Source organism: Marmota marmota, unplaced genomic scaffold (assembly GCF_001458135.2).
Source record: "Marmota marmota marmota unplaced genomic scaffold, marMar, whole genome shotgun sequence".
NCBI lineage: Eukaryota > Metazoa > Chordata > Mammalia > Rodentia > Sciuridae > Marmota > Marmota marmota.
The window spans coordinates 23,962,073-23,979,158 of record NW_026000229.1 but is presented as its reverse complement, the minus strand read 5'-3'; the positions used below and the strand labels follow the sequence as shown (position 1 = coordinate 23,979,158).

General features: G+C 33.3%; 2 protein-coding genes across 8 annotated transcripts in view; one reads left to right on the top strand and one right to left on the bottom strand.

Annotated features, from left to right (window-relative positions):
- Window positions 1-4,567, top strand: part of Tex9 (testis expressed 9) — a 48,206-nt gene extending 43,639 nt beyond the window's left edge. For 3 of the 5 annotated variants that reach the window (XM_048793858.1, XM_048793860.1, XM_015480624.2), the window contains 2 exons: window positions 3,703-3,837; window positions 4,353-4,567. In XM_048793858.1, the coding sequence (XP_048649815.1) occupies window positions 3,703-3,837; window positions 4,353-4,430 (213 nt within the window). In that variant the 3' untranslated portion in view covers window positions 4,431-4,567. Of the gene's footprint in view, window positions 1-3,702; window positions 4,164-4,306 lie in introns of all 5 variants that reach the window. The other 2 variants (XR_007343977.1, XM_048793859.1) reach the window with 2 other exon arrangements.
- The window catches only part of Mns1 (meiosis specific nuclear structural 1), a 53,102-nt gene that overhangs the window by 12,068 nt on the left and 23,948 nt on the right, over window positions 1-17,086 (bottom strand). The window contains exons 8-11 of one of the 3 annotated variants that reach the window (XM_048793856.1): window positions 16,482-16,739; window positions 13,520-13,645; window positions 11,608-11,714; window positions 5,826-8,246 (exon numbers count right to left, since the gene is read on the bottom strand). In XM_048793856.1, the coding sequence (XP_048649813.1) occupies window positions 11,622-11,714; window positions 13,520-13,645; window positions 16,482-16,739 (477 nt within the window). In that variant the 3' untranslated portion in view covers window positions 5,826-8,246; window positions 11,608-11,621. Of the gene's footprint in view, window positions 1-5,825; window positions 11,715-13,519; window positions 13,646-16,481; window positions 16,740-17,086 lie in introns of those variants that run through there. The other 2 variants (XM_048793857.1, XM_015480623.2) reach the window with 2 other exon arrangements.

Genomic DNA, 17,086 nt, shown 5'->3' with positions numbered 1-17,086 from the left:
TCTTCCAGCATATAAGTCTTTTACCTTCTTTCTTAAGTTTATTCCTTAGTATTTTATTCTTTTTGATGGTATTTTAAATGGAATTGTTTTCTAAATTTCTTTTTTGGAATGTTCATTGTTAGTATATAGAAACAATTCATTTCTGACTTTACTGAATTCCTCTATTATGATAGTTTTTCCTTATGGTTTTCTACATATAAGAACATGTTGTTTATGAACAGCAATGTTACTTCTTCCTTTCCAATTTGGATGTCTTTCTTCTTCTGTACTAATTGGTCAAGTTACAACTTATAGTACTATGTAAAGCAGAAGGGACATAAATTGGTGCCTTTCTCTTGTTCCTGATCATAGCTTTTGGGCTTTTCACCATTGGGTATGATATCAGATGTGGTCTTTTCACGTATAGCCTTCTGTTATGTAGAGATAGTTTCCTTCTTTCCGGGTTTTTAATTTTTTAATCACGAGCTTTTGAATCTTGTCAAATACTTTTTTGGCATCAATTCAGATGACAATGTGGGGTTTCTCCATTCTGTTAATATGGTATGTTAACATTGATTTTTGAATGTTTAATTATCCTTGCATTCTAGCAATAAATTCTATTTGGTCACCATGTATAATTTTTTTAATGTGCTGTTAACTTTACTTTGCTATTATTCTGTAAAGGATTTTTACATCAAAATTGATCAAGGATGTTGGCTTATAGTTTTCTGTAGAATACAGAAGTGTTCTATTCAATTCTAGGGAAGTATTTAAGGATAATAGATGGTGTTAATTCTTCTCTAAATGTTTGGTAGAATTCACAAGTGAAGCCAGACAGTTCTGGACTTTTATTTATCAGAAGGTTTTTGATACTCATTCAGTATCCTTACTAATTATAGGTCTATTCAGAATTTATATTATTCAGCTTTGGTAGGCTGAGTTTCTAGAATTTTTAATTTCATTTTGGCTATCCAAATGTTGGCTACACTGTTCATAGTATTTTTATGATACTTTCTATTTCTGTAAAATTGGTTGTATTGCCCCCTCTTTCATTTCTGATTTTAGGTATTTGAATCCTCTTTATCTTTTCTTCATCAGTCTACCTGAAGGTTCATTAATTTGTTAATCTTTCCAAAGCACCAACTGTTTCATTTGATTTTTTTTTATTCTCTTATTTCTGCTCTCATGTTTATTATTCTCCATTTCTGCTAGCTTTGAGGTATTTCTGGTTCCTTAATTATTAAGTTAGGTTGGTTTGGGATCTTCTGCATTCTTAATATAAGCATTACATTATTAGTATTAGCAATGTTTATACTCTATCCTATACATTTTGGTGTATTGATTTTCTAATTTCCATAGTTATATCTTCTTTGACCCACTGGTAGTTTGAATGTGCTATAAAGTTTGGATCCTGAATGTCCCCCAAAGGCTCATGTGTTGAAGACTTGTTGGTGGCCCATGAATCTATGGGCATTAGTGGACCTTTAGGAGACAGGGCCTATGGAAGGAAGTTAGGTCATTGGGGCATGCCCTTGAAGGGGATATTGGGACTCTAGCCCTTTCTTCTTGTTGCTTCCTGGATGCACTGAGGTGAACAGGCTGCCTCTGCCCTGTACCTCCTGCTGTTATGTACTGTGCCCAAAGCACCAGGACCAGGTGACCATGGACTAAAAACCATGGGCCAAAATTAATTGTTGATCTCAGGTATTTGGTCATAGTGATGAAAAGTTGACGGATACAGGATTGTGTTGCTTAATTTGTGGATTTTCCAGTTTTTCTAATTTCATTCCAATAATTCAGCATTTTAAAATTTATTAAGACCTTTTTTTGTGTGGTCTATGATTAATCTATCCTAGAGAATGTTCCATGTGCACTTGAGAAAACTACCCATTGTTGGGAAGAGTTTATTCTTCTTTGGTCTAGTTGCTTTGTAGTAGTCAGAAAATAAACAAGGAAACAGGGGACCTGACTACTACAAAGCAACTAGACGAAAGAAGAATAAACTCTTCCCAACAATGGGTAGTTTTCTCAAGTGCACATTTTCTATCTAGTGGTTATTTCTATTATTCAAAGCAAGGTACTCGTGTTTTCTACTATTATTGTAGAGTTGTTTCTTTCTTTAAATCTCCTATCATGTTTACTTCATACATTTAGGCACTCTGATATTTGATGCATAAATATTTATTATAACAGTTTTGACTTAGTCTATTTTCCCTTCCATCCCAGAGAAGGAAATTGGAATTGGCTGTACCAGGGAGGATGTGGGGAAAAGGCAAACAAACACCGTGTGATGTCTGCCCATCTTATATGTGGCTTTTGCTTGATTAGGCATTTTCTTCATTGCTGCCTAATTGACTTCTAGAGTTCTCACAAAACTACTTAGGCCTGGAGCTTCCTAATCTGCCATCTTTCTAACATCACTTTTTTTCTTTTTTTAGTAGTTGATATCGACTTTTATTTTATTTATTTATATATGGTGCTGGAAATCGAACCCAGTGCCTCACACATGTCAGGCAAGTACTCTACCACTGAGCCACAAACCCAGCCCTTGCTAATATCACTTTTAGAGTGTTTTTTTTTTCCTAAAGAAAAAGTATAGCTGGGTGTGGCTGTGCATGCCTGTAATCCCAGTAATTCAGGCTGAGACAGAAGGCTTGTAAACTCAAAACCAGCCTCTGCAACTTAGTTCCTGTCTCAAAATAAAAGGGAAATTGGGATGCTCAGTGGTAGAATGCCCCTAGCTTCAATACCCAGTGCCATGGTGGTGGTGGTGGGGAAGCCTATACTTACTGCACTTTACTTTTTCTAGTATTCTTTTTTTTACCTTTTTAAAATGTGTTTACATAAACAGATTTGGATTTCCTTGGCTAGCAGACTTGTCTGTCTTGCAGGGACCATGAGTTCCTAAATGGCATTAGGGTGTGTGTACTGGCCTGGAGTAAATGGGACATCTGCCCAGTGTTGGGACATCTGCAGCGGGTCTGCTCTTAGTGCCCCCAATACCACCACAGCCAAGGAGGACTATAATGGTGGAATATATAAATCATGTAATGTTTAGTATGAAGAAGATTTACTGGCAAAATTAAAAGTATCAGTGATTTCCTTTTGGTATCATTTTATTATTATATGAAAGAGTAAACATTTCAGTATTTCAAATAGAGAGATTTTGCATTGTATAAGACAATTTTACTATGATCTAGTCTCCCTTATGAGCAGTGCATGAATTCTCTGCTAAGTTTTTAGACTATACCTGTTCCCTGTATGTATGCAGATTTCAAGGGCTTTTTAAAGGATTTCCACATAGAAATTTGTACCATCCTGGCAGTACTATTAGTCCAACAAGACTATTGTTTTTGTTTGAGGTCTATCCCTGTGAACCCATGAACTGGTTAAGTACATTCAGGAAAAACTAGGTAAATGAGGTCTTCAACCAGTATATTCTTTAACGATCATATTTTGCTTAGTAGTGATTACTCATCTATGCCTTGAAATGTATTTTTGGGGTTCAAATATTTGTTAACTGTCCAGAGTTCATTCAATACAAGTTTATAATATGACCTGACCATGATTTAAAGCTATCAAATTCCAGTAATTTGGTAATACAAAGAAAGTTTTATGTACATGTATATTTCAGTTAAAAATAATTTTTATTACTGATGTGAAATAAAAGAATTTACTTCAAAGAAATATAAAGATTACATACTAGAAATTTTTCTTTTGTAGGATATAGCAAATGAAGAACACAAAAAAATTGAAATGTTAAAATCAGAAAACAAGAAGCTAGAAAAACAAAAAGGAGAATTAATAATAGGGTTTAAGAAACAATTAAAATTAATTGATGTTTTAAAAAGGCAGAAGGTGAGTATCAATGAAGGATTATAGATATTATCTGGACCTTTGTATTAGAGTTTTACTTTGTTACATTTTGGTATCCTTAGACAAATGTTTATCTAAATAAAATCTATTATACATAAGCTTGTATAATACAAGTAAATTAGTTACATGGAAAATGGGACTGGTACAAATATTTGCCAAATATAGAATCACATATAACAATAACTATTTAGGTGACTATTTTCCTTTTCAAACCTTAAAGAACTTTAATTCCAAATCACTGTTGTTCCTTGCTCTTAATATGTAGTGGGAAGAAAGGAGTTCATAGTACTCCCACTTTCCTTTTTAAGGTATTTTACAATATTGAATTTTAATGGTAGGTTGGTTCAGTATTACTGTTGGGATAAGAAAGGCTTTTCAAATATTTTGCTTATTAGAATGCATGTTTCTCAAACTTATATTTTGATACCCACACACTTTTCCTTGTTCTAAGGTCTACTCAATATTAAGTCAGACAATATTGATTTCTTTTTAAACAGATGCACATTGAAGCTGCCAAGATGCTATCTTTCACTGAAGAAGAATTTATGAAGGCACTTGAATGGGGCAATTCATGAATGATCTACTTCAATTAGTCTCTATAACTTAAAAAGATTTCCTAATTAGATGTGGGGCTATAAAACTTTCTCATATGTAATTATTAATGAAAAAGGAAATATTGTATAAAATAAAGCAGCAAGAATTTTTTAATCTATTTCTTACGACCATTTTTAATTTTTTTCTTATGACCTTTTTGATATTTTACAACTGCACTTAAAAATATTTTACATCCTGGGAGATGGAGCAAATGGTAGAATAGGACTCTCCAGTGATCCTTCCCACAGGTGAAATATTTGGCACCCGAAACCTACAGGCACTGAGGTCTGTCTGCCTACTGATGAAGTCTGTACATAATCTAAGGCTGCTGTGCTGGCTAGCAGACTTGTCTGTCTTGCAGGGACTGTGAATTCCTAAATGGTGCTAGGAGTCAAGGGGACATCTGCCCAGTGTTGGGTTTTACTGAAGTGGGCCTGCTATAAGTGCTCCTAATACCACCAGAGCCAATGAGGACTGTAATGGTGGAATATATAAATCACGTATGTTTAGTATGAAGAAGGTTTACTGGCAAAATTAAAAGTATTAATTTGTTAAGCCTGAGATGTAAATAGGCACAAAGATGTAATCTGACATCAAATATATAAAGTGGATTATGTGATCAAAGTTATCAGTTTAACATAATAATCTGTTTTATGAGATGTGCAAGTCTCTTTAATAATCACAAAGCAAAAGCCTGTAGTACACTAAAAATAAAAAGAATCAAATCATACAATTATGATAATGGAATGTGATTGACATTATTACATGGATGAAAACAAAAATTGGTGTGAATATTCTTTGTATACAACCAGAGATATGAAAAATTGTGCTTTAGAGGCTGGGGATATAGCTCAGTTGGTAGAGTGCTTGCCTAGCATGTATAAGGCCCTGGGTTCAATCCCCTGCACCACCACTGGGGGGAAAAAAGAAAAATTGTGCTTTATATGTATAATAAAAATTGTAATGCATTCTGCTGTCATATATAAATAAAAAATTAATTTAAAAAAACAAAACAACAACAAAAAAACACATACAATTAGAGAACATTACTCAGCCACAAAGGCCCTAAGAGTGGAAGATCAACAAAGCAGAATCACAAAACAGTAGTAGTAAATGCTGATGATAATCATCTGGAATGTTAATGGATTAAATTTTCCAAATAAGAGGAGCTAAATGGATAAATAACAAAATCCACCCGTACACTTCCTGTAAGACTCAGGATGTACACAAAGTAAAGGGATGGCAAAAACATATTTCATACAGAGAGAACTAGGATAGTTATGTCAAAGTACACATTAGACACAAACTAGATTAAAAGGTCATTATGTAATATCAAGAGCATTAATAAGAAATTGTCAAATATGTATGCACCTAAATACATATAGCAGTTTTTATTAAATGATCTGAAGGGAAAGATGGTGTAGGACCTCAATGACCCACATTCAATAATGGATAAATTGAGAGAAAAATCAAACATTGAATGTTTCACTTCTAAAAAACAAAATTCCATCCAAGAACAAAATATGTATTTTTAAGTGCACTTAAAACATTCTTCAGGATAGATCACATTAGTCCACAAAACAAATTTTAATAAAATTACATCAAGTATCTTTTTTTAGCCACAATGGTATAAAACTATAAATTGGTAACAGAAGGAACTTCAGAAACTTTACAAATACACAGAAGTTAAACAATATGCTCCTGAATAACCAGCAATCAGTGAGGAAAAGGTAAATTTTGAATTTGAGAGGAAAAATGAAAACTAAAGCATTTCTAAGGGAAGTTCAAAGCAATAAATGCGTATTTCAAAAGGAAATAGTTCAAAACACCAAAATTGCACCTCAAGGAATTAGAAAAAACAAGCTCAATTCAAAATTAGTACAAGAAAGGAAATAATAAAGATCAGACATAAGGGAAACTGGAACTAGGAAAATGAGCCAGGTTGGATATCCCTACTCTAAAAATCCAAAATCATCAATCCTCCAAAATCCAAGACATTTTGTCTGACCTAATGCCACAAATGAAAAACACTTAATGTGACAGGTTGTAGTTAAAACATAGTTATGCTAAAAATACTGTAAGAAATTGCCTTCAGGGTATGTGCATATGGAATATAAAATGTATTTCATGTTTAGGATAGAGTTTCACCTCCAAGATATTATATATGAAAATATTCTGGTCCAAAGCATTTCAGATAATGGATAATCAACCTGTGCAAAAAATTAATGAAAAAAAAAAGGTTGGTTTTGGAAAAGATTACAGTTATCTAAACTTGAACAAGACTAAAGTTGAATAAAAGATTCAAAATCAGATGAAAAAGACATTAAAAAGGATCATGAGACTAATAGTTATATGACACCAAGTTGGATAAGTTACAAGAAATAAATTTCTGGATGCACAGAACCTACTATGATTGAATTATTGTTATTTATGGTTTAGATATGAGGTGTTCCCATTGTTCAGAGATGAAACAATTGGATTATGAGAGGAATAATGGCTTAATCCTCTGATATGGATCAACTGGGTGGAGGAGACAGGTCACTGGGCCTTTGGGGTTTATATTGTGTCCATGGTGAGCAGAATTCTCTGCTTCCTAATTGCCATGTTCTGAGTTGCTTTCCTTCACCATACTCTCTGCCATGATGTCCAACCTCTTCTTGGGCCCACAGCTACGGAACCAGCCATCTATGGACTGAGACCTCTGAAACCATCAGCCAAATAAAATTTTCTTTTTCTCAAATTGTTCTTGTCAGCTCTTTTGGTTATAGCAGCCAAAAATACTGATTAAAACAGAAATTGGTACTGAGAAGTAGGGTCATTGATGTGACTAACCTGGTCACATGGTTTGGAAGCATTTGGAGCTAGTTCTTGGAGGGTGGAATTTGCTAAAGTTTGGAGATGCAAACTGAAAAACTTTAAGTGTTATAAGCAAAGCTTAATGGGTGAATCTGGTGGGGTTTCATAAGACTAGAATGCCCACAGGACAGTGGAGAGTAAAGATTGGGCTCATGAGGTTTCAGAGAACGATTCTACTGGAAATTAAACTACAGTCTAAAAAAGTTGTCTACATTTTGCCCATGTTCTAAGAGTCTTTGTGAGGCTGAATTTAAAATAATGGACTAATTAATCTGATGGAGGAAATTTCAAGGCAGCACAGTATTCAGGCAGTGGCATGGATATTACTGGCAGCTTTTAACCAAGTTTACTGTGATAATTAGGAGCAGATAGCAAAGATTTGAAAAACTTGGTTAGAGAAGTGTGAGTAAAACTGGGGCTAAGGAAGGTGTGGTTATTAAAGAGACACTGGTAAGTACTCAGAAACAACAGGAAAGACTGATGTTCTGAGGACATCTCAGAAATTGACAAGATGACAACCATGTCAGGCTCAAGGATGCAAAAGTTCTTTTAAGAAACCCTGCGAGAACCCTGCTTGCAGGGTGGGGGTGGGACTAGGAAGTAGTTTCACCTTGCTCAGCCACTCAGGCTGCTTACAACCACAGTCCTTAGAGACTACTGCTCAAGATGGCAGGAGATCTTGGCATCAACTGTGTGGTTCTGCAGGAATGCAAGATGCTAGAATTAAGGGGATCATGGAGGATTCCACCAAGATAAACTTTTCTTCCTCTACTTATTCTTGTCAGGTGTTTTGGTCACAGTGATGAAAAAGCTGACTAAAGCAATTATGAAGAAACAAAATCTTAACAGACCAATAATGAGTGTCTCCAAAGAAAAGCACTGATGGTTTCACTGCTGAATCATACCAATCATTTAAAGGATAGGAATTCTTCTCACTGTTCCTAAAAATAGAAAGGAAAAGAAAAGGAATTCTTCCAAACTCAACTCACGAGTGACTAGCATCACTCTGATACCAAAATAAGAAAAGGCATAACCAAACAAATTAGAGGCCATATCTCTGATGAACACACATGTAAAAATCAACAAAATATCAAATTGAATAGTACATAAACATCATTCACCATGATCAAGTGGAAATCATTCCAGGAATGCAAAATGATTCAACATATAAACATATCACCCTAGTGGAATGAAGAATAAAAACTTTCAACAGATGCATAAAAAACACTTGATAAAATTCAATATCCCTTTATGATAAAAATGCTGAAGAAACCAGGTATAGAGGGAATGTTCCTCAGCACAATCAAAGTCATATGACAAAATAGCTAACATAGTACCAAATAGAAAAGTTGAGCTTTTCCTCTAAACTCTGGAAAAAGACAAGGAAACTGATTTGTGCTACTTTTATTCAAAATACCAGAGGAGGTCCTAGGCTAGGGCATTTTATTAGGCAAGAGAAAGAAATAAAAGATATCTAAATTGAAAAGGAAAAACTGTCCTTATTTGCAAATGATTTATATATAAAAGACCCTAAGGACTATACCAAATATCTGTTAGATCAAATAAATTCAGTAAAGTTATTGGATACAACAGTCAACATGATAAATCAGTAGCATTTCAATACACTAATAGCAAAGTTATCTGGAAAAAAAAAAAGCAATCCTTTTTACAAAAGTTATCAAAAACAAAGAAAAAAAGGTAAATTTAACAAATGAGGTGAAAGATATCTGTTCTGAAAGCTACAGAATATTGAATGAAAAAAATTGAAAAAAAATACAAATGAAAGATGTTCCATATTCACAGAAGAACAAATATTATTAAAATGTTTATACCACCCAAAAAGACATATCAATGAAGTCCACCTCAAAACACCTATTATATTCTTCACAGAGATAGGAAAAAATCCTAAAATTCATGTGTAAATACAAAAGACCCCAAATAGCCAACATAAGGGCGGGGGGCAGAGGCATATAATGCCTGATTTCAAAACATATTACAAAGTTATATTAACCAAAACAGCATGGTACTGGCATAAAAACAGACACATAGACCAAGGTAAAAAAAAAAAAAAGCACAAATAAATTAATGCATTTACAACCAAATGGTTTTCAACAAAGATGCCAAGAATACATGATGGGGAGAGGATGGTCTCTTCAAAATAGTGGTACTAGGAAAGTCAGATATCCACATGCAGAAGAATGTCAGACCCTTATCTCTCAATATATACAACAATTAATTCAAAATGGATCAAAGACTTAAATGTAATACCTGAAATTAAGATACTACTAAAAGAAAACAGTGGAAAAGCTTCTAGACATTGATCTGGTTAGTGGTGGCCAATTATTTTTTTGGATATGACCTCAAAAACACAAGCAATGAGTTAAATGGACTTAGAATACACTAAAAGCTTTCTATACAATAAACAGTCAACTGTGAAGAGACATCTACAGAATGTCAAAATTTTTTTTGCAAAGTATACATCTGATAATATCTAAAATACATATGGAACTCAATTTAATAACAATACAAAAAAATCCCACTTTACAAATGGGCAAGACATAATTAGACGTTTCCCAAAGAACACATATAAACCAAGTATATGAAAAAAATGCTCAATATCATTAATGATCATGGAAATGTGAATAAAAACCACAACAAGATACTACTTTGCTCTAGTTAGAATGGAGTTTACCAAAAAGACTAATAACAACAAGTACTGGGTAAGGGTGTGGAGAAAAGAAAAACTTGCACACTGTTGGTGGGAATATAAATTATCAGAGTCATTATGGAAAACAGTATATAAGTTCCTCATTTATTAAAAATAGTAATCCCATTATTGGATATATATCCAAAATAAATGAAATCCATATGGTGAAGAAACATGTGCACGCCTGTGTTTACTGCAACACTTTTCACAATAATCAAAATATAGAATTAACCTATATGTAACAATGGATGAATGGATAAAGAAAATGTGATAAATATACATAATGTGATACTATTCAAACAAACAAAAAGAATGAAATGCCATCATTTGCAGTAACATGGATGACCTTGTGGACATTATGTTATCATAATAAGCCAGGCACAGAAAGACAATGTACGATCTCGCTCATGTAGTTTCTGGGGGGAAAAAAAAAAAAAAGCTAATCTCACAAGTAGAGACCAGAATTGTGGTTGCCAGAGGATGTATTAGGGTCTGTAAACAAGTCAAGATGGCGCCTGGCATTTTGCCAGAGGGAGTGGTTTGTGAAGTAACACCAGCGAGCCATTAAGTGTGGAGATTCCTTATTGGTTGACTGCTGTATCTAGTTTATGTTAATTAAGATAAGCTGTGTGGAATGTATAAATACCCCTCCTGTCCTACAATAAACGGCTCCCACTCCTGCTGTATCAATGTACACAAGTTGCTCGTCACCCACCCCCCCCACCCCCCACTCCCGTTATTTTGCTGCAGCCGGACTGCGGCAAGGATGAGTGATTGGAGGGGACATATAGATATGTTGGTCTAAGGATACATAATCACAACTAAGAGGAATAAGGTATTTATTACATAGCATGATGACTATGTTTAATGACAATATATTATGTTCTTGAAAAATGCAAAAAATGGTTGTTATGTGCTCTTAACACAAAAATGGTAACTATGTGAGTTAATATATGTGTAAATTAGCTAGATTTAATCATTGCACAATGTATTTATACTTTTAAACACTGTTGAACATGATAAATACATGTAAATTTACTGTCAATTAAAAATTATTTATGTTCTAATAATTTTATATTCATTTATGAACTAGAGAGATTCTTTTTAAGTACCTATGATGATCAAGCTCATCCAGTAATAAAGCACTTTAAATTCTTACTCTCTTTATTTACTATTCTCCTCTTTTATATTTGACAGCAAAATGTACTTTAAAACCAAAGTCTAAATATGCATTTCCCTGGCCAAACCAAATTAGTAAAGTTGCTAAACATAACTAGAGATGGAGGCAGTTCACTAGAACCTAGAACTTGGTATAAACTAAGGTAAATAGACCGTCTAGAAGATGGGATGCAAAAAAAAAAAATCTCTGAACAGTAGGACAGGTACTGAGAAGCTAGCCTCCTAAGTTTGGAGCCTAGGAGCACATATGCATGCATATATGTAAAATAAATTTTCAGTTAAAATATTCATCTGACACTTGTTTATAAATTATGAAATACAGTGATAGAAAATGCAAGAAAACATTCCTACTCTAACTCTAAAACAATAGTTACGCTGACATCTAGTGGTAATATACAGAAAAATCCAGATTTTACCAAGTTTGATGGTATCACTTTTCTTCACAAATTTCCTTCCTTTTCTGATATGCTTTCCTAAACTCTTCACCAAGCATATCAATATCATCCTCTTTTTTAAATATTCCCTATAAGAAAAATATTTTGTGTTACTTTTTGAATGCCAGAATATTGCACTAAATGCTTTAAGACTAACAAATACACAGACATGAGTTTAGTAAAGTTATCCAAAACAATGAAATATATTCAATAAATTTATGAAACTTAAATCAATATTTTCCAAAAATATGACTTTACATTATAAGTATTCTTAGACCTAATTTCCTGACTTATCAGATCCAGAGCAGGAACTTGTGATAGGAATCTGGGATCTTCCACTTTATAATTACAATTGCCTGGAAGGAAAGGAATTTATATTGTACCCTACTCTTGTCTAAAACAGTTCTATAATAAGATGGAGGTTAAAGGTGAAGAGACTAAGCTCTACTAGACTCATACATGGAATCAGTTCTTCATGCCTCTCTTCTATGGCTAATCAGTGAACATTCTATCTGTCAGGAAAGAATCCAGATTTGGAGTTAAGTCATTTAAACAAGCCCTTTGAAATTCTTCATACTTCTATTTATTTTTCTTTTCCCCTATAGAAAACAGCAAAAGCCTCTTTAAAACAAAATTAAACTGAAATATTTATCTTGCATTCTAAAGGAAGAGGTTAGTTAAGTTATCCAAAACAATGAAATTTATTCAATAAAATTTATGAAACTTAAATCAATATTTTCCAAATGATTAAAACAATCATTTAGGTCATTTGGGGCCATTAAGACAAAGAATAAAGGTCATTTTTGGGTGATCAGGATTATTAGATCATCCTCCTGCCGCCACAATTATTCTCCCCACAAAAAATATTGACACTCAGTTACTCTCCTAGAATTTATAACTATTTTATGAAATTTATCAATTACATATAGATTTTTCATTAATAAGTCCATTGAGAATAATAATAAACATAACTAATTTCATTAATTCTAAACAATTAGACTATAAGGTCCTGAAGCCAGGCAATAATTACTCATATATTTATCTTTCTTCTTCCTTAGTTTTGGACTGAACATTAAAGATGCATTTGATTCTATGACATTAGTAAAAAATCAAAAGATAGATTTATATATTTGAAGGATGGTGATTTTAATTATATGAGTCTAGATGTTGAGGTGACCTATGAAACTCATTATTTTATGAGATATCTATGAAAATGTATGATCTTTTGGAATTACTTTTAAAAATTAAAGTTACCTAGACCTAGTTAAAACATAACCTCCTAATATAGAAAAGATCTGTCTCAAACTCAGTTCAAGCATAGGCCTGTCACTGTGTTACCAATTACAATGTTTTCACATTGGTACATAAAGTATTGTGGTTGCTTTAGGGTGGTTTATTTCTAGATCTCTGATGCTGAAAAGGGAGAAAAGAGCCTAAAATCTAAATTCAATAAATAATCTCATAGCTCAATGTGCCAAGACCAACTCTCTCATTTTAGAGATGTTTAAATATGATCCCAGTGAGATTCAATGCCTGGCCAAAGTTCCACTAATGCTTTATAACAGAGCAAGATATGTGTGACAACTTCATTTTCTGATATTCTTTTTTTTTTTTTTCAAGAACAAACCAGTTTTTATTTATTTTTTTTTAATTTTTTTTAAAATTTTTTATTGTTGGTTGTTCAAAACATTACATAGTTCTTGATATATCATATTTCACACTTTGATTCAAGTGGGTTAAGAACTCCCATTTTTACCCCATATACAGATTGCAGAATCACATCAGTTACACATCCATTGATTTACATATTGCCATACTAGTGTCTGTTCTAATATCACATTTTTTCCACTATTAGAGGCCACGAAGATTATACCTTGAGCTAAATCTCACTTACCTTAGGGAGATATCCTAATAATTTTGTAGCATGTTCTTTGAGAAGTTTTAGCCTTTCTTCCTCAATAATATTGTTAATACAACCTTGTCTTCTTTGCTGTAACTGCCATTCTTCCAGCTCACGTTGCTGGAAATGCAAATCAGGTTTTATTAATGGTCATGGAATAGGTTAATCTTTTAAAAAGTTTTCAAATAAAACTATTCTTTCAGTGAATTGGGTGATAAAATTAATGAATTATTTGTGACAATAAGTTCAAAAGATATTAGTGCATAATATCTCATACTATTTTATATGTACACACATAACTTTTTTCATTTTTTAAAGTTACAAGAATAATAGTTATGACTACAATTTTTTAAGGAAACAAGTATATAAAGCAAAATGTCAATACCAAGTATTAAAGGAATGATTTCCTAATAAGCAGTGTAAAAACAGTTTACTGTGTAAGACAAAAACAATTAGTGAATAAAACAGAGTTATCTAAAGGATAAATATTTTCTTATATACATCAAATTTTTTCAAAGTCCATATGAAGCACAGGAGAAACAGCAAGAATTCCAGCAGAAGAACCAGCATTTCTCAGGAAAAACCCTTAACACTCAATCACATTAAAATTCTGTGCCATGTAGTGCAAATGTTATGACTGTAGGTCAAAGTTTGAGGTCTTAATTAGGGACTCATGGAACTGTATCCAAATGTGCCTATTGGATAGAGAAGGATACAAAATGCAGATCATTGAAATAGTGATGCATCTCTACCAGGAATTGCTTGAGAGTAATGCTAAATTTTCCCTTGAAATAATACACTGAGGTCACTACTTATTCAGTCTACTCCTCATCAAAGATATATAAACCATAACGGAGTATGTGAAAACAAACTCCTATATAAGCTAATAACTCATCTAAGTTACTGGATAAATATAAAAAAGAATGCTGGCACACAGCCAATCCAATGTGACTGAAAACTGGAACTGCTTCTCAAAATATTTTTATCTACTATATTAGATAAATTTTTATTTTTTACAGAATAAGAAAACATTGATGTTCAACTGAGAAAAAACTTACACTCTTACTCACTGATTATTCTTGCTACTGAATCAAGGGTTGAGTTGCTCTTAATTAATTTGTCTCTAAGATAAAATAGGGTATTGGAATCTGCCATGAAATTGTTGTACCTGATTTTTATTTTTTGAGTTACAATTCTAAGGCTTCTTTATAGCCAGCTGTGGCCACAAAGTCAGTGGAATGTAAATGACCTTCATATGGAAGCTTCCACCTTTTATCACTATCTCTGCTTGAAACATGGATACAAAGGCTAAAGATCTAGCTGAGATCATACACATCTATGGGTTACACCCATAGATGCCGGAGTGAAAAGCTGGAAGGAGTCTGAGTCCCTGAAGACCATGGAACACACTTCCATTTCAGCCCTGGATTGCCTACCTGTAGATTTTCATATGAGAGAACAATAAACTAACCACTCATCTACCGTTAATGAGACTCAATTTCTAATTGTGACATTCTTAATAAAGGGGAGATGTAAGAAACTCCTGTAATATTGGGGGAAAGCACACTTAGATTTTTGTCCAATAATGCAGAGTATCTCAGTTAGGTAAAATATAGCAATTTCCTTCCTTGGACACTGGTCACAGTAAGTGTATATCCTAAAAAAAATTCTGGTAAATAGTGTAAATGACTTAGATAGCATGAAACCTATTTACCCATATAAGAGAAATTCTGAATAGCTCTCATAGTAGGAAATTATGGGGAGTTTCAGATTTTGTCTAATTACAAAACTCTTTAGAGGTAAACACTAGCTAGGAATAGTTCTGAACTCTTAAAAAGCAGGATCAGAACCTCACGCTTAGCAGTGTAAGTCTAATGGAATGATGATTTTTTGTTGCCTGAGGCCAAAACAAAAACATGGCCCAATCCTCCTGACACTTAAAGCTAAGTCCACAGCCTCATACTGGGGCTGTCCATGATTTTTTAAAAAAAATTAAGACACAAATTTTATAATTTACAATTTATGCATTAGGTGGTTTTCTTTCTTTTTTTCCATCTTCTGCCTCAAAAAATTATTATTATTTTTTTTTGCATTACAATTCTTAATACACCTTTATACCACAATTTATCATGTCTCTGATTGTATATAAGGTATGTTGAGGTGGTTTTATTTCATTGCCATTTGTAGCTGTCTTGCTGACTCTCTCTCCAAGCCATGAGAGAGGACAGTCAGTCACTGGTTCTACTTTTTTATAAGCAAGATAGTTAGTCTATGGGAATGCTACTGAATGTCTGAACAAAGTTACAAATGAACTAGATTTCAGAGTAATTGCTGAGGTAGAATCAGTACAATTTGGTAACCAACTAAAAATCATTAATTGAATAAGAGGGAAAATCTAGGAATGATTCCAAGGTGTGTTAGGCTTTTGTTGCTGTGACCAAAATACCTTCCTTTTCACAGCTTTACATGTGGCCCTCTCAGGACTGCCTGCAGGGGTTCTGACCCTGCGACACTTGTCTGACCTCCCAGTTCTCCTCGTTCAGTGATTCTCACTGGTAAAGGTCCAGCTTCTTAACACAGTGTTCCAGGTACTCATGCCCTGTCAGCTCTACTCTGCCATCAACACCATGCATGTCTATATAACAGTACATGCATGTGACATATCTTTATAATTAGTTTTTGTATTGTTTTCTCCACCAAGACCATAAATTCACAGATGACATAGACTTAGCTGTATTTTACCTTTAGGTTCTCAACACCAAACAGTATTTAGCACATACAAAACACCAATAAATAGTTTCTTGATTCCTTAATAAATGCTTGGTCAGAAAATATATCGTATGATTGATAAACAGATACCTAACACTGGCATATAAAAAGGTCTCAGTAAATGTTTAGTGGATGAACAGATAAGTTGTCTGCTGTTCAGTGCCAACAAAAAACCTTTTATTCTTACCTTGTCTGCAAGAAATTGGTTGCGACGTTCTTGAATAAGTTTTTCCACAGCCCTTCTATGTTCCAGTTGCTTCATTCTTTGTTTCTGAGCATTCATTAATTCTATTCGGTCGTCCTCAGCAAGTTTAGCTAGCATTGTTTTTCTAAAAGCCTCCTCTTCTTCTTTTGCAGCCTGTAATACTAATTCCTTCAAAGCCATTTGTTCTTCAAAATCTTGCTTCAACTCTCTCTGCTTTCTCAATTTCTCTTCTACTTTTTCCTAAATAATGTAGATAAGTTAATTTAGTAATCATTTTCTTAAATCCAATTTACAAAGAGTGAGACAATTGGCTAAGTTTAATATTACAATATGAAATCAATTATGAAAAACTAAAAAAATTATGCCTTTTTATGACACTTTGCCCCACCATTTAAAACTATTTGGATAAAGGACACATTCCTTTGGATAGCCTTCTATTACTGTATATATTTCTGATCTTGGTTCTATACTCATAATTAACATATTACACTTTGAAAAGAGTTAATTTTGCACACCTGACTGTTTTAATCTGTGGTCTCTGAAATGTGCACCAACTATGAATCATTCTAGAAACTTGCCGGAAACAG